Genomic DNA, 24,502 nt, shown 5'->3' on the forward strand with positions numbered 1-24,502 from the left:
GAAACCCGGGCCGCTCAGCTTCGCGGCTACCGGCGCTGTGGGGACCGCGGCTGCCCCTAGTGGCATGGCCGGGGACTGAAGCAGGGTGGGCGGGGCCTGGGGAAGGCGGAGCGGATTCCCGCTCCGTCGCGCTCCCTCTGCTCGGCTCTGCGCCTGTGCGAGTTGCTGGCGCGTGCAGATCTCTATTGACCAGGCAGTGGCAACCTGGACTTATTTCGTTAATGTTCACTCCATCAGTGTTAGGTTCTGTTCGGTGGGAACTGTGCCAGCTCGTGTTCCATTCAGTTTAGTTCAATTTCCACAAAATTAATTGAACTCTTGTGTTTCATTACTTTTGCAGTCCTCTCAAATATTTTCTTAAGGGCTTTTGTTAAAGTCTTTCCTTTTTATTGTATGCTAGAGGTCTCAGGATATTCTCCTAGTTTTCTAATTTACGTGGAATGATAATAATAGTAACAGAGAATCCACCCTTGTCCCAGGTTTGCCCCGCATGTTATGAGGAGAAAACAAAAGATCTTCAAATCTATTTTAAAATATTTTGGCCGCTTCTGGGTAAATTCTTCAAAGCGTTATTGTGTTTTGCGTTCAGGTGTTATTTTGGGAGGGGAGGTTGTTTCCAAAACTAATGAAATAACCTTGCTTATAAAAAAAAAATCTGTGAGACAGATTAGGTTCAAATTATGATTTGGCTTCTCCCGGTCACTGTGATCATGTGGCAACAGCTTATTCTTTCTGAAACTCTTGCATTCTCTGAAAGATGTGGATGTAATACCTACCTCACAGAGTTTCCATTAGAAACGATTGGGATAATGTATGTGACATGCTACACAGTGCATTGCAAATTTCCAGTAATATATTTAAAAATTCTCTCACAGGGGTGAGAGATTGGGTTTCCCTGAGACGGACTGCTGTGCACATCTGGGGTTCTGGCCCCTACTAAATTAAATTTTGCTAATGAAAAGTTAAGGTCAGAGTGTCTATCCACCAAGAAAAAAAATCCTAATTGTTTGATTGGATGACACAGTTACACAGGAAAAATTCCACATTGGCTGTCCAAAGATGAGGCCTTCCACAGTGTGTGCCTCCACGACCATTCTTGGAGAGGCTCCTATTCCCACCTAGGACGCCCCCCCCACCAAGGTGGGCTCCTCATACATTTTTATTTTTAAGATTTTATTTATTTATTTGACCGAGAGAGAGACAGCCAGAGAGAGAGGGAACACAAGTAGGGGGAGTGGGAGAGGAAGAAGCAGGCTCCCAGCAGAGGAACCTGATATGGTGCTCGATCCCAGGACTCTGGGATCATGCCCTGAGCTGAAGGCAGACGCTTAATGACTGAGCCACCCAGGCGCCCCATCCTCCTACATTTCTGACCCACTAGACCTTTATTCTGTAGCCACAAGGCCAAAGTCAGAGGAGGCCAGAGGAGGACAGTGTCACAGAACCTTCTCCCTTTGGACCCCGACCCCAGTGACACTTAGGAGGCTGGCTGTGATGCCAGACTGTGTTGTGGACTAGGTGGGTTGTAGCACAGCTACTGAGGCAGCTTCTGCCCAGGGAGCTGAGGAAGGTTATTCAAGGGAATATTAGAAATAGATACCATAAATAAATAAATAATAAATATGAAAATAGCAAGGTACAGATAAATGTGTAAAATAATCTCCCTTCTCTATTAAAAGGAGATTAATGAACACTGGAAGGATGTCAGAAACTAATAAAAATATAACTTTATTAAATGAGGGAAGAATTACGGTGGAAGCAAGACTACTCTGCATACTTCTCATATTTCTTTGACTTTTGAAGCATGTAGGTTTTTGGGGCACCTGGGTGGCTCAGTTGGTTAAATGCCTGCCTCTTGGTTTTCAGCTCAGGTCATGACCTCAGAGTGGTCAGATCGAGCCCCACATCGGGATCATGCTCAGCTCGGAGTTAGCTTGAGTTTCACTTTCTCTCCCTGTGCCCCTCCCTCCTCTCTCTCTCTCTCTGAAATAAATAAATAAAATATTTTTAAAAATCTAGGTGTTTTTCATATTTTTAAAAAAGTTTAGCTTAAAAGAGGACGAAGCGAAATCTAAATTGAAAAAAATACTAATGCAAATAAGTGTAAAACTATTAATTTGGTAAGAGAGCCAATCAGAGGTAACGATTATTTCAAATCGTTTTTGAAGAGATTATTTACACTCACAGCCAATTATCCCAGGACAAAATAAATGCAAAGCCATTTTGACTTTCATCCAGTAGTTTAACTGCTAATAGTCATGTTTACATTACACTTTTAATATTATTTTAAAAATATTGAAATTAAGAATATATGAATAAAGAGAAAGGACAGAAAATGTATTTAAAAGTTTCTTAGCCTTGTATTATTTATAACACTGAACTGTTAGATCCAATAGGAGCCAATGAATTTTAAATTTCATTTCTATTTCAGATTTCTGACAAGGAAAAAGACATTTAAGAATTTCAACATTTCAACAATATCGAACATTCCCATCTACTACCAATAACACAATTCTTGTGTTCTAAATACCATTGCCCAATAAAAAGGATCAGACCTTTTTGGAAAGCTGTATGATTATGGGTGTTGGTCAGGGAAGTATACAGCGAGCCTGGAGCATGGTGTTGTGCTGAAAAGAAATGAAACACTCAAAGACTGGTGGGTATACAAAGCAATCAGGAGCCAGTTTCAAGAGGTACTCACTAGCCAAATTTGGGATAATTTGAGCTTTAAAGAATAATGAGTATAATTGTTTGTGACAAATTGAGTAAATAAAAATTCATGAATCCATGCTGATAGAATGCTAAAAAAAAAAAAGGAAAAAGAAAAAAATCTTTAAAGCTATCACAGGTCAGTATCAAGTCCTTATTCCAAAAATTGGAAATTAAAAAGCAAAAATAACGATTTACCAAATCTTTTTAGGTTAAAGTTTTAAGGAGTTGGCACATCAACACTCATCTTCACACAAGAATGACAATTAATGAGTGCAGAAAAAGAATAGAATTCGTCTTAAAAATCACTATGCCAACAATGAAAATGATTAGTTATAAGCTATATTGATTACAGGTTAAGTATCATAAATAGATTCCACAAGCATTAGGTGAAAGGTTTTGGAAAAATAGTGTATATACCAATATTAACAGCAAAGATAACTTGCCAATTATAACAATGTCGTTTAAACGTGAGAAAACTGGCTGTCACCTATGACTCAGATTTAGCTAAATTGACTCCATTAGAGACAGCCAGGTTTCTCATTCGAAGAATGCCACTTGATTTGATGCAAAATGAAGTAACAAGGTATCACCTTAAAATATTTTTACCTTAATTATATCTTTATTTTCGTCTTCAAGTTTTCATGTTTTTGTAGAAGTTAAAAATGTTTATGGTCAACTGATTAAAACTAATTACGTTGTTTGAAATGTATGAACATAAAAATCATATTTCAGACTCTCGTGGTTGAATGTTTCCAAAACCCTCCATAGCAGCAAAATCATGATGTCATTAGATTTGAAGATCATTACCAAAGAGGCCCTCATAATTCTCAACATGTATCGTCTTACTTTTAATGTATCTTTTTATTTATTTTATTTTACTTTATTTTTAAAAACTTTTATTTACATATTTAAGTAATCTCTACAGCCAACGTGGGGCTTGAACTCACGACCCGGAGATTGCGAGCACACTCCACTGGCTGAGCCAGCCAGGCACCCCATTAAAATAACCACCTTTATTGTGGTTCAAAGGTGATACATATTAAAGATAGAAAACATGGAAAATACAGGTGAGCATTAAGGACTTAACCACCAACCCTTACCCCTAGCATCTCTAAATTCAACTGTAGTTATAAATATTTCATTGTACTTCCTGACAATCTCTGTTCTATAAACATTTATGCCATGATCAAAGCATACTCTGTGTGTGTGTGTATTGTGTGCGTGTGTGTGTTTATACTTGATATCGGATTTTTTGGTCACTTTTCATGTTATATTGTGACAGTGACGTACCCAGTTAGATTCTAATTTCTCTTTATGATTTGTTTGAATTTTTATGTGTGATGTGTGCTAGATAGCCATCTTGTAGAAGATCTTGCATTTCATCATTTGGTAGATAAGCAAAAGTAAATAATAACTACTTACATCTTATTATTAACATAAATATGACAGAGTTAGGTTTTTATGTATTTTTGAAGTAAAATTATCTTAAAGATGGAGAAAAGCATTTCTCCCATTTCCTCTGAAATGGAGAGTCTCAGGCAGCCCCAGAAGTTACAGAAGGAGCTTTGAGAAAGTCAGAGGGAAAGATGGATACAAGTAGGTACTGTAGGGATTGAATCTAATTTCTTGCCGTAGATATTTTATAAGTAGGACACAAAGCATATTGGTTTGCCAAGTTTTAATGAGATGCTTTTAAGAAGTGATTTATTCATCTCTCTGATTATAATTACACCATCCACATAATTATTAATACAAATTCTGATTTATGAATATAAATGAGTTACACAATACTTGACAAAATAAACTGAGAATTGAATTGATAATGAAAAGTTCTGAGTAAATGTACGTATTTTAATTTTAGGACTGTATCTTTACCATTGTTTTATGCACAAACAGGATACGTCAGTTTCCCTTCCCGACAGGTGACTCGGAATGTATGCTGTGGGCTCTTTTTACGATATCCATACCTACAAACAAATTCAATGATATCCTGTGATCTAGAATAAATTTTTTTCTCATAAGACCATCGTAATCGTATATTATGTGCTTTCATGATGTCTTCTGATACTGTACAGGCCTCTGAATATAAAAAAAAAAGAACATAAAACATTGAAAACAGGATTTCAGACTTTTAAGTAGAATCTTCAACATTGATCCAGGACTTTGTTTTCAAAATCTTTTCCAAACCAATTCATTGAAAATCCATCGTGTCGATTTAAATCACTTCAAATGATTAGTCATGTAAAATGAGGGACTATGTTTAAGGTGTGATAATTAAATGTTATAATCAAAGATTCATAATGTCAATTTTAATATGAAGAAATTGAGTCCTTTCATTAAAGGATCTTTTGCTTGAACAAGAGTTTTTTTTTTCCAACTTTATTTCTTCACACATTAGTATTTGGTAGTGAGCATTCAACAAGTGTTTGTTAATCCATGAAAATTCTATTAATAACAGCAAAACATCTATTATACTGCTTTTGCCAAGATCCATGAGAATATTGANGAGAATATTGAATATTTACCTAAGCATTTTGGTGGTGATGACCACTGTCCATCTCTGCATGTTATGGTCCTTTGTCCCTCAAGTACGTAGAAGGCCTGGCATTTGTACTCTACTGTTGATCCTGGAGCATATACTGGTAATGGGAATGAGGTAATGTCTCCGTTGTCAATAGGTGGAGGAGGTCCACATTTTCCTTTAGAATCTAAAAAAAAATATTTATTTGATTTATTGAAAGACCAAAGAAAAACAGGTTGAAATAAAATGACTAAAAATATAGCACAATTTGCAATATCAAGACCTGTGATTCCTGCTGAAAGAAATGATTCTTTGAAGAAATTTTATTTCATTTTATTATTTTTTAAAAGATTTTATTTGGGATGCCTGGGTGGCTCAGTAGGTTAAGCATCTGCCTTCTGCTTGGGTCGTGATCCCGGGGTCCTGGGATTGAGACCCACTTCAGGTTGCTCAGCAAGGAGCCTGCTTCTCCCTCTGCCTGCATCTCCCCCTACTTGTGCTCTCTCTCTGACAAATAAATACTGAACGGATGGATAGCTAATAGAAACAAAGAAACTTTCTTGTTACATACAACATACTGCAGTGTCTACTGGATCTTTAATCATTATTTATTGATTTTCATTTTTATTACAAAAGGAACATCAACTTCTTTAAAGCCAAAGAATTACACATTTGTATAATGGGAAAGGGAATTGCTGGCTTCCTGTTCTGGACATGATGGGGTAGAAATATTTCTGCTTATTCCTTCTGCTCAATATCACTAAAAATCCTGAACATCTTACAAAAACCAACAAAAAAGATTGTGAAAGATGTAGAGAAGACATTGATCTGATCAGAGGTCTTGGTTTTCAAGGACTTATACTGCAGTGAGTTGTTTGGATTTTCATGTTGCCTCCTATGGATCCTGGACTGGGCACTGAAGAAGACTGGAACCCAGAAATGATATCAAGCGGGGGGGGGGGGGAAAGTCCCAAGAATTGCCTGTTCTCTTTAGCCAAAGGCTCAAGAAAGGAGTATTCTAGCAAGACATAAATATGTATATATTTTTTTACAATACTTGAACTACTCCTGAAAGACATCATTGAAGAAACCTTGACCAACCCTCTCCCCATGCTGATCAGAGACCAACAGTGATCAACAGAGGTCAAGTGAGGAGCCTAGACTCCTACCCACAGTGAGGGAACAAGACATCTCTTTACTTTCCATGGCGTCAGTGGAGGCCAAGTGGGAAGCCTGGAGTTGCACTCTACTGTAATTGAGGTCTGATAGATAAGAGACTTCAGCAAAATCCAGAGTCTTAAAACGCAACACCTGAAATACAATTGAATATCACTCTTCATACCAAAGACCAGGAAACTCTCAAAAGAGAAAAGATAATCAACAGACCACAACACTGAGATGACACAGATATTGGAATTATTTGACAATGGTTTTTAAAAATCCAGTGGGAATTATAGAATTGAAAAATCTAATAATGAAATTTAAAAAAAACCTCACTGGCTGGGCTCAATCATGGATTACAGAATACAGAAGGATAAATAAACTTGAATATAGAATATAAACTATTCACTTTGAAAATAGACTGAAAACTAAACCAAAAAAACTTCCAAAAATACTGACTGAAAATTTCACAAATTGTGCAGAAGGCATAAACATTCATATTGAAAAAGCCAAACAGGACAAACCCGAAGAAATTCATGCCAAGATATGTCACAATCAAACTGAGGAAAACTAAAGAAAAAGAAAAAAAGTCTCAAAAGCAGCTACATAGAAATTATGCAAACCTATAAGGGAAAAAGGAATCAAATGTCATTGGGCTTCTCATCTGTGACTATCAAGCCAGAAAGAAGTGACATTTTTCAAGTGCTAGAAGATAAGAACTGTCAGCCCTGAATGTTATATCCCGTGATTTTATCCTTTAGGGTTTTAGGGAGAAAAGAGATATCCTGAGACAAAGGAAAGTAGAGCATTTATCTCCAGCAGATCTGTCTTTAAAGAATTGCTAAAGGAATTTTTCAAATATCAGGGAAAAGGTAAGAGCGAGGACTGAAACTTCATGAAGGAATTAAAAACAATGGACTGGGAAAGTAAGGGTAAATATAATGGACTCTCTTTTTCCTAAGGACTTTGTTAGGTTTGATGTTTGTGCAACATTGTATCATTTGATATGGTGCTCCATATATGTAGAAGAAATAGTTAAGACATTTATGTTTGAAATGTGGGGAAGGTAGCGGTGCCTGGGTGGCTCAGTGAGTTGGTTAAGCGTCCACTCTTGACTTTAGCTCAGGTCATGATCTCAGGGTTGTGAGCCTGAGCCCTCTGTCAGGCTCTGAGCTTGGCACAGAGTCTGCTTAAGATCTTTTCTTTCCCTCTCGCTCTGCCACTCCCCCCCTTCTCTGTCAGTATATAAATAAAATAAAATAAAATAAAATAAAATAATAAAATGTGGAGAGGGTGAATGGACCTAAGCGGAAGTAAGGTTTCCTCATTTCACTTGAAGTGGTAAAATGTCAAAACCAGGGTGGGGAGGAGGGAGTGACAAGCTATACATGTGCATTTTAGTCCCTTGAGCAAGCACGGATAAAGCTATACAAAGAGATATACTCCCAAACAATAAAGACATATCAAAATAAAATTATTTTGAAATGTTCCAAAAATCTACAGAAATGGCAAAATAAAAAAAATTGGAGTGAGAAACAAGAGGAAAAAAAGCAATGCAAGACAAATAATCAAATGGCTGACACAGACCCTAATCTATCAATAATTACTTTAAGTATAAATGGCTTAAATACTTCAGTTAAAAGACTGAAAATGACAGAGTGGACACATAAACAAGAGCCGACTATGTGTGACAACTAAAAGAAACTAACTTCAACATGAAAACATAGATGGGCTGAAAGTTAAAGACTGGAAAATACCTATGCCAGGCAAAAGTTGATTTGAAAAACAAGTGGCTATAATAGTTCTTCTTTTGGCTCCTCTTGAACACTAAATACTGGAGTGTCCTATGACCAAGTTCTCAGACTTTTTTTCTGTATACACTGATTCCCTGGTTGAGCTCAGCTAGTAACTTCCCTTTATATAATCCACATGCTGAAGAAGCCCAAATTTATATTACGTTCCATGAACATGCCGCAGCTGCTCATTGTGCGTCTCAAAGTGAAATTTCATAGGGCTGTCCAATGTCCTCAACATATCATTTTTTAAAAAAGATTTATTTACTTGAGAGAGAGATAGAGTGGGGGGAGGACCAGAGGAAGGACAAGCAGACTCCTTATGAGTGTGGAACCCAAAACAGGACCCTGAGATCATGACCTGACCCGAAATCAAGAGTTTGATGCTCAACTGGCTGAGCCACCCAGCCCCCACCCCAACAAATCTTTAATACATTTATTCCTCAGGAAATAACTGAGTGTCTTAATGCTTAAGATAGAGAATTTTCTGGGTGGTTCAGTTGATTAAGCGTCCGACTCTTGATTTCCACTCAGGTCATGCTCTCAGGGTCCTGAGATCGAGTCCCACATTGGGCTCCATGCTCAGCATGGAGTCTGCTAAAGATTCTCTCTCTCCCTCCCCTCTGCTCCTCCCTGCACTGCTTACACTCATGTTCTCCCTCTCTCTCTAAAAAAAGAAAAATGAGAGAGAGAGAATTTTCCATGATTCCAACTGTCCTAATCCGGCCAAATCTTTCACAAAGTAAATATATAATATCACTATGCAATCCACAAGAAGAAAAAATTGGATTTTAAGCACCACCATTTTATTTGAGATAAAAAAAAGATTCCATAAGAACTATACCAGTATATATTTGTACTGACATATTTTGTCCCTAATATATTCTCTATAACCTGAGGGGAAATAAGATACTTTACCTGCACACTTAGGTGGTTCCGTCCAGGTCCCATTTAAACATGTCACTTCTACTTCCCCAAACAAGTCAAAAGGTTTGTTGCATTCATAACGTGCAGTCTGACCAGGTAGATAACTAAGCTTCTCACTTAGTATGATAGCATTTTTCACTTTGGGTGGTTTCTCACAGGAACTATCTGAATAGAAAGAAAAAAGTAGCATCTGTAATGTAATGATCATTTTGAGTAGCAAATCAAGGAACAGGATTCCAAATATATCCCAAGGGGGATTTAAAATCAACAGTTAACCTGTCATGAAGGAGTGCCAATTTTAAGAAATTTACATATAAAATTGAAGAAAAGGAGATAAAGCAAAATCTTTGACAAGATTTACGCTTCTATGAAAATGAGAGTTTTTCTGGATGTTTCCCTTTTTTAGTAAAATCAACATTACAAATTATGTAAATTCAAAATGAATTTATAAACCACAAGAAAATTATAATAAAAAGATTATTGATGTCAGAAATTGGCTTGCAATGTAATTTTAGGCCCTTAGAGAAATAAACACAGTAGGCACTTCCTTAGAGAATAAATGAAGAGTTAACATACTTCGAAGCAGACTATAGTTGAAGGAAAGATGATTAACTGAGGATCCAAACAGGAGATGTGGAAAAATAACAGAAAAATAAATGTATAATTTATAAAAGCACTCTTTAATATGTGTATATATATCTATATTCGTACATACATACTTATATATATACACATGCACACATACACACACACATATATATATTTTGCAAATGCTTAAGGACATTTGAAGGAGTAATGTGCAATTCACCAGTGAGATTCAGGTGAATGTAAAGTATAATAGGCTATAGCTATGGTTCCTAAACGGGAGTATAGCTTGAATGTCTTGGGAATTGTTAAGACACTTTCAGGGTAGTAGCCCCAGAGTTTTTGACTCCACAGGTCTGAGTGAGCCAGTGAATTTGCATTTGCATTTCTAACAATTTCCCAGAAGGCGCTGATGCTGCTATTCCAGACACCATAGTTTGAGAACCACTGGGCTTAAAGATTAACCAGTGAGTACACAATTTCATCCCTTTATGTTAAAGCATAAACCTTCTTTGACCTGGCCCCCAAAATTATCTATGTCCATTGTTTAAATGATGTTAGAGGAAATTCTGTATTGTATTACTTAAGGCATTTTGATGAATACATTCTAATATTTTATTGAAGTACCTTTGCATATTGGCTTTCCTATCCATTGGCTCTTAATACACTGTATAAAATTGGGTCCATCCAATTCGTAATATTTTGGACATGTATAAGTCACTTTTTCTTCTGACCTATATGATTCCTTCATCAGGCCTATGGGTATGGCATTACCAAAGTCAGGTAAGCCAAAACAGTCCGTTTCTGAAAGAAAAAGAATACGTACTTGCTTGGTAAATCTTTTAAAATACATAATGACCAATAACTATAATGTAGAATAACAGGTACACATCAATGAATGAGCACTGTACACAATTTTTCTTATAAGTTGAAAAAATGTGTTAGAAGTCTTTTGATGTAATTATATTGAAAAGTCCTGTGTTTATCAAGCGTAAAACATGGGGATGATTATATGGGAAACCTGAAAAGATAGGGATACATGTACTGCTTGATGTCACACTTCTTCCTTTCAATTTCTTTTTCCCATACAAGTCACCTACATTACGTATGTATTTGTATTTTGTGCTTCTGTCAAAATCTGTTACTTTTATTTATGTCAGCTATCTTAGAAAACTATATACTCATTAAGGAGATAACTGATAAACTAACAGTAAATTGAATAATGATGAGATTGCTGAGCAGGGACCAGCTGTGATCTGGGAATAGAGATGAGGCATCTGAGGACATGTATCAGAGGATGTCAAATGTGCACACAAAGCAACGTGAAAGTGAAATAATTTGGCTTCTGCTGTCACACTTTATTACTACTAGGGTTATTAATTCTCTAGCAGACTCCACAACTTTCCAGAGATATCTTGTTAAATTCTAGAATTACTGCCTAGTTTCATATTTGTACCATTTATGCTCTAAATTAAGAATACTGATTAACCTTAGAGTAAAATTAAATACAATATACTTATGCATTTTGGTGGATGGGACCATTTTCCTCCTAAACATTTTATAGATGCAGATCCATTAATCCCAAAACCTTCCACACATTCGTACACTATTTCTTCTCCATACTGGTAAGTGTCTGACTTGCGAGGTGGAATACTATGTGGAACCACATATTCTGGTGGTGCACAAGGGAGCCCTAAAAAAAAAAAAATGAAAGCATGACTCCATGTTTCATTAACTCTAAAATTTAATTTTATGTACTGGTTGCCATATTTGGCAGTATTATTTGAAAAGAAATTATAACACAGGAGCTACAATCATAACTCAGAGAAGGTGCACAAATGCTTCCTAAAACCACCATTCTGAGGTGTGTCCAGCTGGCAACCTGAGCAAAAACTTGAAACTAAAAATCTCAATATATTATCAGGTGTAGCAACTTCCCTCTAGATATGTCTCCTGAGGCAAGGGAAACAAAAGCATAAATAAATTATTGGGACTACATCAAAATAAAAAGCTTCTACACAGAGAAGGAAACAATCAACAAAACTAAAAGGTAGCCTATGAAACGGGAGCAGATATTTGCAAATGACATATCTGATAAAGGGTTAGTATCCAAAATATAGAAAGAACTTATAAAACTCAGCACCTGAAAAATGAATAATCCAGTTAAAAATGGGCAGAAGACATGAACAGATATTTTTCCGAAGAAGACTACAGATGGCCAACACACATGAAAAGATACCCATCACTCATCATTAGGGAAATACAAATTAAAACATCAATGAGATACCACCTCACACTTGTCAGAATGGCTAAAATAAAAAAAAAAAAAAAAGAAACCCACAAGAAACAACAGGTGCTGGTAAGTATGCAGAGAAAGGGGAACCCTCTTTCACTGTTGGTGGGAATGCAAACTGGAACAGACACTCTCAAGAACAGTGTGGAGGTTCCTCAAAAAGTTAAAAGTAGAGCAACTTAATGAACCAGCAATTGCACCACTGGGTATTTACCGAAACCATACAAAAATACTAATTCAAAGGGATACATGTACCCTGATGTTTATAGCAGCATTATTTACCATAGCCAAGATATGGAAGCAGCCCAAATGTCCATTGATAGATGAATGGATAAAGAAAAGGTAGTAAGCCAATTCTCAGCCATAAAAAAGGAATGAAATCTTGCCAGTTGCAATGACATGGATGGAGCTAGAGAGTATAATGCTAAGCCAAATTAATCAGAGGAAGACAAATGCTACATGATCTCACTCATGTGGAATTCAAGAAACAAAGTAAATGAGCAAAAAAAGAGAGAGAGAGAGAGCAAATCAAGAAATAGACTCTTAACAGAGAGAACAAATTGATGGTTACCAGAGGGGAGGTGGGTGGGAGAATGGGTGAAATAGGTGAAAGGGATTAATGGGGGCACTTGTGATGAGCACCTGGTGTTGTATGGAAGCGATGAATCACTACATTGTACACCTGAAACTAATATAATAAAAATATAATAAAAATTAAAAAATAAAAATGTCAATATAGTTATGAAAAGACTATCAGTGCTTCTTAAACCAATATAATAAATAATAAAAAGAAGAACATTGAGAATCACTTGAGATAAGGACCATATATTATAAGAAATCAGGAAGGACATTATAGGAAAAACAAACAAACAAAAATTGTAAAAACCCAGTGGCAATATAAACAGTACAACTTATATAAATAGGTAGGAATATGAACAGGCATACCTATATAAATAGGTAGGTTCAATTGTACTACACATCTAGTTTAATTAAACAACTGCCACAATTAAAAGTGATTCTATAATGAATCAAAAATAACAAAAATGGGATAGATTTGATTATGTGAAAATTGTTTGGTAAAGTAGGTAATTACGTAAATGATTTTAGATATTTAGATATAAATGATTGTAGATATTTAGAAACCTAAAGGATTCTTTCCCATGACTTTGATGACAATTATATTTAATGGATTGTATTAAAAATGGAAACTAGAATTTTAGTTTGCATACTGTCCTCACCTATACACCAGGGTAGAGAACTCCACTTTCCCATCTGGCACGTTATCTCATCGTTTTCAGATATCCTGAAACCTTCCTCACAAGTGTAACTTAATTTGCTGCCATGTGGGTAAAGCTTAGGTTTCAATGTCTCTTCTACGTCTGATGAGTTAACGGTTCCATGTTCTATATGAGGTGGTTGAAGACACCGGAGTTTTTCTGTATGAAGGACAGAGATCAAAGGGTCAAGTACAGTTAATGTTTAGATTGAAAAATGCAATCAAATACCACTTGGGATTTTAAAATAAGGATACCTTGAACAAATTGAATTACTGAAAAACTGAAAAACATTTGAAATTTGCAAGCTTATGTGTTTACATAAAATCTGTGCTATTTTCTACTTCTTCACTATGTCCCTTCAGTCTTGTCCTGTTCATCATGAGGAGTAAAATAGGCGTAAACAGAAATTTTCTTGGTATTTGCACAATAATCCAAAGTTTTTGTCTGTTCATTTCACAGTAGAAGTGAAAGAATGCTGACTGATTTGTATACTTAGTTTGTAATTTACCGTTTCAGGGTAAAGTGAAAAAGATACAGAGAAAGGTCTTCATTTTGTTCCTTTACACAAAGCACAGGTGAGTATTAACCTCATTTGAAAGAATGTTATAAAGCAAGGTATGTGCTACTGACCAACACAGCGTGGTATTGACTGCCATCTTCCATCTTTGCACACAATTTCTTCTGCATCCTGAATTATGTAATTGTCTTGACAGACAACAGATACTTTTTCTCCATCCTGATAATTCACCGTCGTTGTCATGTTTTGAGCATTGGGAATCTGAGGTGGAGGGGGGCATGACTGTGTTCTAACTTCTAAAAATATTAAAATTAAATTTCTTGATTAAAAATCATAAGTTAAACATATTAAAAAGATAATAAACAGAAAACTCAATAATAATGTCTCATTAATAATCAAATAATGACATTACGTTCTATACTTAATATGTTATACTCTTCAGCTTGTAGACCACTTTAATATATCACACGTGGTTTATGTTCACACCATCTAACTTGTAGTATCTTCTTCTTTCTGTGATAAATCTTGCATAATCTATGTAAAATTTATTTTTAATTATTTCTAACCATTAGGATGTTCTAACTGAATTGTCCACTCAGTAAGAGGCACTAAATAAATACTGATGTCAGGATCTTGTTGACAGATATCTATAATCAAATGTATTGTGATTGGATTAAAACCCTCACAAGATGTGGAATGGGAGCTAATTAGCCAGAGGAAGAATTACATGTAGTTAATGATCAATTATTTGATACAGAATCTTGGCTAAGATAAGAATTACATATGGTCACTAATGATTTATAGTGTGTTGTTTAAAGTTCAAAACTCTGTGGAGGTACTGTTTACTAGCTTGCCTACACTGCTAAGAGATAGGTTAATGAAATGCACCCTGTTGAACAGATTAGAGAGCCTGGCTGCCGTTGCATGACCAGCATGACCTTGCAAAGATGCAAGATTCCCCTGTAAACTTGTGTTTGAGCTACCGGAGAACTGAGGTACCTCACGTGTATCGTGGCAGCTCATAATCTGAAGACAAAGCATGTCCTGTTCAACTGAGGAAGACTCTGGATGGCTATATCTGGAGGCTATTGGACCTCTCTATGATTCCCTGATTATGCTTTCTCCTGTCGTGCTTTTATTTCATTAAAGGCCTTACGTGAGTGTATGCTGGAAAGTCTTATAAGTCCTTTCAGTTACCCAAGATTTTGTAGTCAATTCAAAGAAATATTTCACTGAATACAATTCATTCATGCTTACTAATATTTTCTACTTCTATCTCATATATTCTATTTCTCATATTTTCAATTTCTAAGTGTAGAAGTATTTTATATTTGATCAAAAAATATTTCTTATTTGTTCTAAATATCTTGGCATTTTTTTTCAGTGCATTGACAAGGTTTGAGTTTCCTCTGTATCTGATGTTTAATCATTTTTGCCCTAATAATCTTAATTTATACTTCCTCTGATACACTTTGCCAGAGGTTGGTCTAGCAACTAAATTTCCCTAAAAAGGCAGAATTACTATTCTGCAAGTCATCTGTTAATGCTTTTAAAAAAAAGCTTCTTTATATTTTTGTGTTTATATTAATTATTTGTATTTTATTTCTATGTCTTAAAAGTTATTCTGTATTTTTTTGTTGTTGCTGTTCTTTGTATAGCAATCATACCACAAAAAATCTGATAAAAGAGAATGAATCTATTTAGGAAAAAATAAATATTTGGAAATTAAGCAACAAAATTCTAAATAACTGACAGGTTAAAGAAGAAATCACAAGGAATATTAGAAAACATTCACATAGATTCAAATGAAAATGAAATGTATATAAAAATTTTGAGACTGCTACAGCAGTACTTAGAAGGAAAAATGGAGTTTTAGATTGACATTATACTTGTGGTAAAATGTTGAATACCCTCCCCCAGTGATCAGGAATAGGACAAAGATGTATGTTCTCATCACTTCCTTTCAACAGTTTACCGGAGTTCCTAGTCAGTGTGATAAGATTAAAAAATAAAAATAAAAATGGATCGGCAAAAATAAAATCTTGTATTTTCACTGATACAATTGTTTACAGAAAATTGCAACAGATCTTCAAAACAGTACCTAAAATGGATAGTGCAACTTAGTACAGTGTCAGAGTATAGAATCAATATGCACAAATCGAGTGCGAGGACAAATGTATAGGAAGAAACTGACCTCATCAGAGGTCACACAGGTACATATGGAATACTTTCCTCTGAAAAAGACCCGAAAACTTAGCTGAATAGCTCCTTCACAGCAAACAGTAAAAGGGCCACATGGAGATGGGTAGGAGAGTCAGAGACCCAGGATGGACAAAATCCCACCCCCGGTAGGGTAGGGTTACACACAATCAGGTGGGATCTCCCAAATCCAGAGCTTCTCCTTGAGGAGAGAGAGGATTGTGTCCCAGATCAACACCCAGAACTCTGGGACCTGCAAAAGAAAGATGAGCCCCCAAAACATCTGGCTTTGAAAACCAACGGGTCTCACAACCAGGAGACCCACTGGGCTATAGAGAACAGAGATACTTTTTTTAAAAAAAGATTTTATTTATTTGACAGAGAGAGAGAGAGAGCACAAGCAAGGGGAGCAGCAGGCAGAGAGAGAGGGAGAAGCAGACTCCCTGTTCAGCAGAAAGCCTGATGTGGGGCTCAATCTCAGGACCCTGGGATCTTGACCTGAGCCGAAGGCAGACCCTTAACTGACTGAGCCACCCTGAGATACTTTCCTTAAAGAGCTGGCACCCAGACTCACTACCCCCGGGGGCCAATATGAAAGGAACAGTTTGAGAAACACTTAGATGTGTGAGAAGGAGATTCATTTGCTAATCTTAAAGCATCTACCTGAGGGGCAGAGGTCTGTTGGGACTCTTTCCATGATGGAGCTGATGGCAGGTGCCGTTTTTACACTTTCTCTTCACCTTGATATCACCTGCGGGGGCACTCCAGCCCAGTGCTCTCCTGTGGCCCCAATCAAAGCCAGCGGGCGTGCTCCAGCCCTGCCTTCTCCTGCTGCCTTGCTAAAGCTGGCAAGCATGCTCAGTCCACATAGGGGACGCTCCTTGATCTCCTGGCTCTAGTGGCCAGAGGGGCTTGTCTTTCTGGGTCCCACAGGACTGTAACAATGGGAGAGGTAATTCTTGGCAAGCTACTGCCTCCAGGGCATTACACAGACAGCAGACTGAAACATACCACCCGGTCTTGCTGTGAAAAAGGCTTATTTCCTTGTCCTGGAACTTTAGCTTCAGGGGCAGAATTCAGATTTGCCGCACATCTGGAGGCTACAGATGTGCTTCTCAGGGACAGAAACCAGGGCGATGCCAGCTTTGTGCTCTCTTGAGCCTCAAAGAAAACAAAACACTAATTCTTAAAGATACCTGACCAGTTGTTAACTCAAGGCCACCAAGTTTCTGGGTGTTTTGTTTTATAGTGGACCAATGCACTGATGCGATTAGTATTCAGAAACAGTGTTTTAGTTACTTTTTAAATTTCCTTCCAGCTTGAAAATTAGTAGTAATACATAGATAAAATTTTTTAAAAGATGCAAAGATACTACTTTTACAAGTTAGGAAGAAATAGAATAAGTTTTTGAAAATATTATAAACAAGCGCTTACCTGCGCAGCTTAGTTCGGGATCCCATCGTCCATTTATGCATACTGAGTATTTCTGCTTTAATGTTTCTCTGCATTTGTAACTTATTTTGGCATTATGGTCAAATATAGTCTTACTTAATGGATTTGCCTCTTGTCTAGTCAAGCTGTATTCACACTTCTTAAGTTTATCTGTTGCTGTAAAATGAAAATATTCCCTTGAAAAGACTAATTATAAGAATCAAAGCAACTACTACAAAAAAATAGCTTAGAGTCAATAGTATAATGAAATTAGAATTTGAGTCCATAACTCCCATCAACCAATTTATTGGTTGAGATGGGCTCTTATGTATGAACCTAAGTCTCTTTTTTTTTAAATATTTTATTTATTTGACAGAGAGACAGGCAGCCAGCAAGAGAGGGAACACAAGCAGGGGGAGTGGAAGAGGAAGAAGCAGGCTCTCTGCAGAGGAGCCTAATGCGGGCTCGATCCCAGAACGCTGGGATCACGCCCTGAGCTGAAGGCAGATGCATAACAACTGAGCCACCCAGGTGCCCCTATGAACATAAGTCTTGTGTCCAGTCTTTGAAACTTCAGAGAAAATGTCCATCATAAATACATTCTGCACTTTGGGAATAGGAAAGTGGAAGAGGCTCACTGTTTTGGATGATCTACAGACTGAACAGTCGTCACCTGACTACATACGGTCCCATATTTATCTGTGGAAATAGAATATATGAACTTGCTAGTTTAAATATATTTTTTTCATTAGAGGTTATGCAATAAAATAAGAAAAGTACATCTAAGATGTATTATACAGAATGTGATTGCTTAACTAGATCTTTTGCATGATGACTAAAAAATAGAAACAGATTCTTGGAATAAGAAGTTGGGCTCTTAAAGCCAGAACCTGTTTCCTGCTTATACTCTCACAATCTTTGAAGAACTATTTTATATTCCAGATCACCCAATAATTCAATAATATCATAATGTGATATTTACAAGTTTTTACTGACTCTGAGTTAAATATAACAACCTTTTATATACCTACATATTTCAAAAATTCAATACAGATTAAAGTACTTTTTGGATTTGATAAAATAATGAGTTGATGTAGGCCTTTGTTAAATGATTTGTTAATGATTAGCCAAAGAAGTAATGATTTTGTAATACAATAAAAAATAAACAAAGGAGACTAATTCAAAACATGCTAGAGGCTGAGAATTAGTCCTGTTTTTAGGGCTTTTCCACAGTGTTGAGGGAGACAAAACACCGTGTTCAGGTGATGGTAACTGAAGGACAAGTAAAAAGGAGTGGAGGTGGTTGTTGTCATTGTCCTATGATTGATTGGTTTCTGAAAGAATTTGTTTGTTTATTAGGAGAAGATAAACATTCGGAGAAGAGTGAATAGCTAGACTGGTTGGAGGTACAAAATAAACATTGAACGGAGAAAATTGGAGTAAGGTCTATGATAACTATAAGGGGATTATGTTAAGTTGAATATAGGTAGAAAATTAACCTTTGGAAGGCAAACTCTGAGGTCAGAAAAGAGTAATAATCGAAGCAGATATTTTAGAATAAGAGTGAAAAGTTGAGAGTTTTCATGCCTGTTATAACTTTGGGTTTTTCCTCCATAAGAAATAAGGGGAGGTCATTTGTGGAGATAGAAGAGGACAAAGATGAAGTTTGGTCTTGAAGGACTGACAATACTTCTAATGGGAATGTGTTCCAGCAAAAATGTAAGGATTAATAAGCAACAAAACTTATGATTCATTCAACAAACTCCTAGGTAATGTCTGCTGTATGTCCGCCAGTCTTTTGGGTATTGGGAATACATCATGAACAAAACAGGGTAAATCTCTGCTCTCACGGAGCGTGCGCCTAAGCCCTACCTTCTCCTTGGAACAATTAATGCCTAGAAATCTGATGAATAAGTAAGACTGGACATCCAGGGCTCTCTTTGAATGTAGGACCTAGGAAAACTCTAGGGGAGAACTCATTCTAAGGGAAAAATGAAAAGGGCCCCCAATATTTTCCCGGTTAGTCATAAAAGACTTGGTCATCCAAAGGTCAGGATGATTCACATACATCAATCAGAGTGAAGTCCACCCGTCAGATTTGTTTCCTGGCCTAACCCTGACTGCCTCCTTTGACTGAGTTCTACCACTGACTGAGAGGGCCTGCAGCCCCCCATCCTTCAGCACATTAACTTGTTGTTGCATTTGAAACAGATTGGGAAATTGTTAGGAACTTTGACACAGGCAAGATTCCTAAAGGAATGTAGCAAGTAGGTATTAACTTTTTTTGTTTTCCAGGGCCTGAAATCAAGAGTGCTACATAAAATCAAAGGTGGTATTTATGTAAATATAGTTCTATTTTGGCAATTAGTACTCATATTTAAATCATAAGAATAACTAGAAGTAAAATTTAGCTTCACACTTATAAACAGTGTTAATATCAGGGACAGAAAGCTTGATAAGATTCTATTGCTAATTTGTGGACACATAATGAACTATAAGCAATGTCTCCCTGTTGATCAGGGAGTCTGATGTGGGGGCTCAATTGCCCCCTGAGATCATGACCTGAGAGGAAGGCAGATGCTTAACCTACTGAGCCAGCAAGATGCACCTAAGACCCAACATTTTCAAGAATATACCTAAATTTCAAAAATATGTTTGCAAATATAGTTTTTACAATAAAAATATTAAATTTCATTGACTGTCAATTTGAGAAGTGTCTTCTCACCGATGCACTGAGGAAGTGGGGTCCACATTCCATTAATACATGTAATTGACTTGTGTCCAATCATTGTAAATTCTTCTTCGCAACTGAACTGTACTGAATCTCCATGGTGATAGGGAGGGACAGAAGACTCAACAATAGAGCCATAATCAAGTTCAGGTATATCTCCACATGTACTCCTCACCTCTGTGAATATTTCACAAAAATATATTTATTTGCAAAATGCAATTTATGAGTTTATATGAATATAGTGTTGATTTATGTTTACATATTAATATTTTATATACATTACCAATACACTTAGGCAAGTCTGTCCATTGGCCATCAACACATTGAATTTTATTACAACCTTTCATCAGAAATCTAGTGTCACAAACATATTCCACCAAATCATTGTGTTCATAGATTTCTTTATGTGTTTCTTTAATTTCCCCATTGAGGAGTTGAGGAGGTGGAGTGCACTGTCTTGTTTGCTCTACAAGAGAAATACTGTGTAAATTATGGTTAAATTATCTATTTTACAACTTAAAAATCCATAAAATAGAGAGGTTTTAAAAATTAATTTATATAATTTATTATAGCCTTCTTAAACAATGGTGTTTACACCAGAAACATATTTCCCAGTTCTATTACTTACACTGAATGAGTGTATTGGAAGTATACTTAAACCCAGAAAATATGTTTAATAATCTATATATTCTAAAATTATATGCAAACCAATTAATAAATGCAGTTGTGTAAATTAGAGCAATATTCATAATCTATGGAAACATTTTATCAAAACTGAAAAAATGCCATCATTCGAGGCAAGCATTTGATCAAGATGTTATAACTTTGATTAAGCCACCCGTGTTATTGAATTGACTGTAAGTTGCTTGAATGGTGTTTAGACACTCAATGAAACTTGAGGTAAGGCCCCTGCTATACAAAGTGTCCGATATTATTGGTGGGTCTGTAGGCAAAAGGAGAAATAACAAAAGAAGTGTGAGACATCATAAATATATATCTATGGATACTTCCACTACATATTTCAAGAAACAATTGGAGATTAATTGCTTAAATAAGGAAGTCTGATGTATCTACCCCTCAACACATGCCCTGGCTTAATGCACTAGATTATAGACATGCTCAAAGCCAACAGAAAATTAGGAGGGAAAAAAAAAGGGTTGATACCCAAATCCTAATTCTTGTTTTAATGATTGTAAGATAGATATTTACCTTTACATGTTGGAAGTTTAGGAGACCATCCGAAGTGGTAACACTGAACTGAATCTGGTCCAACTCTCTTAAGTCTTTGTCTGCAAGAGAATTTCAACACATCTCCAACATTATATTTGTCATTTCTGGGCTCAGGAACTAAGTATTCTTCTACTTCTGGAACCTTGCATTCTATTTCTATAAAAAAAGGTCAAATAATTTAGTGAGTATATATAATTAATCATCACCAAAGGAAACTGTATATGTGTCCTGTAAAAATGAGGTGCTAGGTACTGCATATACAGAGGGGCATGAGATAAATCCTCCTCCTTGAAAAATATTACATATTAGGTTTCACACACCTTCTAAATTCACAGGGGACTCAGAAATATTAAGGCATTGAATAGCAATATATGTATCCTGAAAACGTGTTTGTAAGGTCAACTTGCTTATGCTGGATCTGATTTTATAAGTGACATTTATTTATAAATATAATGTGATATTGTTTTGTACTCTCAAAACATAAAAGTATTCTCTTGCATTAAAAAAAGTGATGCTACAATTTTAAAATTGCACTCAAATAAGAATTGGTATTTTTGTTTAATGTAAATATAACTGGAGAACCAGAACACACACAAGGCATTTCTAATGTGGTTTAAAGAAACTATCAAAATTGCTTAATTTATATCATATTAATTCTATTAGTAAAGAAATCAAACTGAATTATAAAATGAAACATGAAACAAAATAAAGAAACATGTTCAAGGCCACATAACTAGGCATATTCTAGGTGTCTTGAATATTTATATAATATACAACTATCTATTCTTATTAAATCTAAAATTTATACCATGTATTAATAAATTGTTGATCATTCTGATTCAAATTAGGAATATGTAAAATTATCCCTCCAAATTTGTCAAGTTTGTGACATTCGTCACATTCCTAAATATTATAAAAAATACATTTTTCTTATTTGGAACCCTCCTATCTTGCTAATTAATTTATAAAATTAAAAACTGGAATTTAAGTATTAGAATCATACTAAAAAGAAAAACAATCCTTTGACATATTAGAGCATTTGTAATTATTAAAACATTTTGCACATGAGGAAGAGTGAACAAGCTTCAAATAAGCTTGGCTGTTGCCCTAAGATACATGTTTAGTCAATGATGAAATTTAGTAAATGATGGAATTGGAATTGACCAGGCTGACTCCACAGGATTCACTTATACTTCCTTATCCTTTCATCATTTTCTTCTCTCCACATCTATGAGAACAGTCATTCCAAAATGTTTTCTTCTTCCGGTTCTCTGGGTCCTCATTTTCTCCATCTACTTTGCCACTTACTCTTCTTCTGCCCAACATCTAAACGTTGGAATGCTTCAGGGCTCAGTCTTGAGCTCTCTTCTCTTTTTATTCTGTATTCTTTTCCAGTTTGATATCATCATTTATTTGGGTGATAATTCCAAATATGTATCTCTTAGCTAGACGTATATATTTAACTCTGTAGTTCACATGAACAATTTTGATTGTCCACAGGCAGCTCAACCATAATGTGGTCAAGTCAAAAGTTGTGATGTTCCTCCCAAAGTTCTCTTTGCTCTGTCAGCACCACCTTACAAAAAGGCATTGCCACTTAACTGCTTGCTTATGAAAAAATTTAAAACAAGCATGTGAATCCCTTGATTATTACTCCCTCTTGCATTCAATAATATATTAGTAAACATCAGCTGTGTTTTCTACCAACAAACTAGATCTTGAATGTGGTCTGCTTTGCATCTTGTCGGCCATCACCCTATCCCAATCCCCGCACTTACTCACCCTGCATAAACTCCTGAATCTTTTCCACACCACAAGCACAACATATGGAAAAAAAAAAAACTTTTCAAAAAATCTAAATAACTTATATTCTTTTTTTTTAAAAGATTTTATTTATTTATTTGACAGAGAGAGACAGCCAGCGAGAGAGGGAACACAAGCAGGGAGAGTGGGAGAGGAAGACGCAGGGTCCCAGCAGAGAAGCCCAATGTGGGGCTCGATCCCAGAATGCAGGAATCACGCCCTGAGCCAAAGGCAGATGCTTAACGACTGAGCCACCCAGGCGCCCCTATATTCTTTCTTTCCTTAAGACTGCCTTATGGGATTTTCTCAATCATTAAATTAATCTAAAGGCTGACATGCCTTGAAAATAAGCTGAATAATCCTTTCTTTGCCTCCTATCCAGCATCAGTTCATAAAATTCTCCCACATCTGAAAAAACAGCACTTACCATAACATCCTGGTTTATGAGACCAACCGTCCTCACCACACACTATGGAACCTGTGCGGCCATCTTTGCTTTCAAATCTGTCAAGGCATTCATAGTCCAACTTGTCATTGAGCTTAAACCATGTGCCATTACTTTTGATTCTGGCATTCTCCAATACTGGCCTGTCACAAAATTCTAATGCATAATAGAATTTAAGGTTTCATTTCTAATATTACTTAATGGACAACATAATCAAGTCTCATCTTAAGGTGGTAAAAATAGCTTTATCAATTAGTATGAGCTAATAAATTAAATATCATATTAAAAGAATCTAAGAATACCTGTGCTAAATCATTGTCCTGAAAAAATTACTCAAAATGAAAAAAAAAGTTTCTACATAGTGTTTTCTTATCACTTAAACACTGAAAAATTTATTCTAAGAACACTTTTCTCAATCAATGATACTTATGTTTATCCCATGCTTGTAATAAAATAGGCCATTACAGATGTATCATATTTTTCTAGCAAAGCAGAATAGCATTTTGTGAATTAAGATGCCAAACTCATTAGCAGTGTGACAAACATGCCAGATTAGTTGAATGACTCTTCAACAATGCAAGTAAATTTTTAAGTTTTCTATAAAACTCTACTTTACAGCATAATAATTTCTAAAGCTCACATGCTGATTTTCTTTCCCAAATATATTCCTGTGGCTGTGTATTCTTTTAAACTTACCAAGATTGAATAGAGAGATAACTCTATTGTTTATAATTTGTTATAAGGAAGTAAAGTGTTAAAAGTCTCAAATTTTGTTAACACTATACTAGAACGATGTTAATAAAGGTTTAAATAATTCATCTCAAATGTTATACTGTGGTATGTAGCCAGCTACCTAATGTTTTAAAAAACAAAGCAA

The 24,502-nt window shown here is 35.8% G+C and overlaps 1 protein-coding gene across 2 annotated transcripts in view; it reads right to left on the reverse strand.

The window, feature by feature from the left end:
• Positions 1–3,710: 3,710 nt before the first annotated feature.
• Positions 3,711–24,502, reverse strand: part of CFH (complement factor H) — a 76,032-nt gene continuing 55,240 nt past the window's right edge. The window contains exons 11-22 of one of the 2 annotated variants that reach the window (XM_034667166.1): positions 23,608–23,781; positions 21,357–21,533; positions 20,431–20,613; positions 20,142–20,324; positions 17,420–17,593; positions 13,900–14,082; positions 13,231–13,428; positions 11,216–11,392; positions 10,327–10,503; positions 9,106–9,279; positions 5,238–5,420; positions 3,711–4,791 (exon numbers count right to left, since the gene is read on the reverse strand). In XM_034667166.1, the coding sequence (XP_034523057.1) occupies positions 4,595–4,791; positions 5,238–5,420; positions 9,106–9,279; positions 10,327–10,503; positions 11,216–11,392; positions 13,231–13,428; positions 13,900–14,082; positions 17,420–17,593; positions 20,142–20,324; positions 20,431–20,613; positions 21,357–21,533; positions 23,608–23,781 (2,180 nt within the window). In that variant the 3' untranslated portion in view covers positions 3,711–4,594. The remainder of the gene's footprint in view (positions 4,792–5,237; positions 5,421–9,105; positions 9,280–10,326; positions 10,504–11,215; positions 11,393–13,230; positions 13,429–13,899; positions 14,083–17,419; positions 17,594–20,141; positions 20,325–20,430; positions 20,614–21,356; positions 21,534–23,607; positions 23,782–24,502) is intronic. The other variant, XM_034667167.1, reaches the window with a different exon arrangement.

This window comes from Ailuropoda melanoleuca, chromosome 8 (assembly GCF_002007445.2).
Source record: "Ailuropoda melanoleuca isolate Jingjing chromosome 8, ASM200744v2, whole genome shotgun sequence".
NCBI classification, from domain to species: Eukaryota; Metazoa; Chordata; class Mammalia; order Carnivora; family Ursidae; genus Ailuropoda; species Ailuropoda melanoleuca.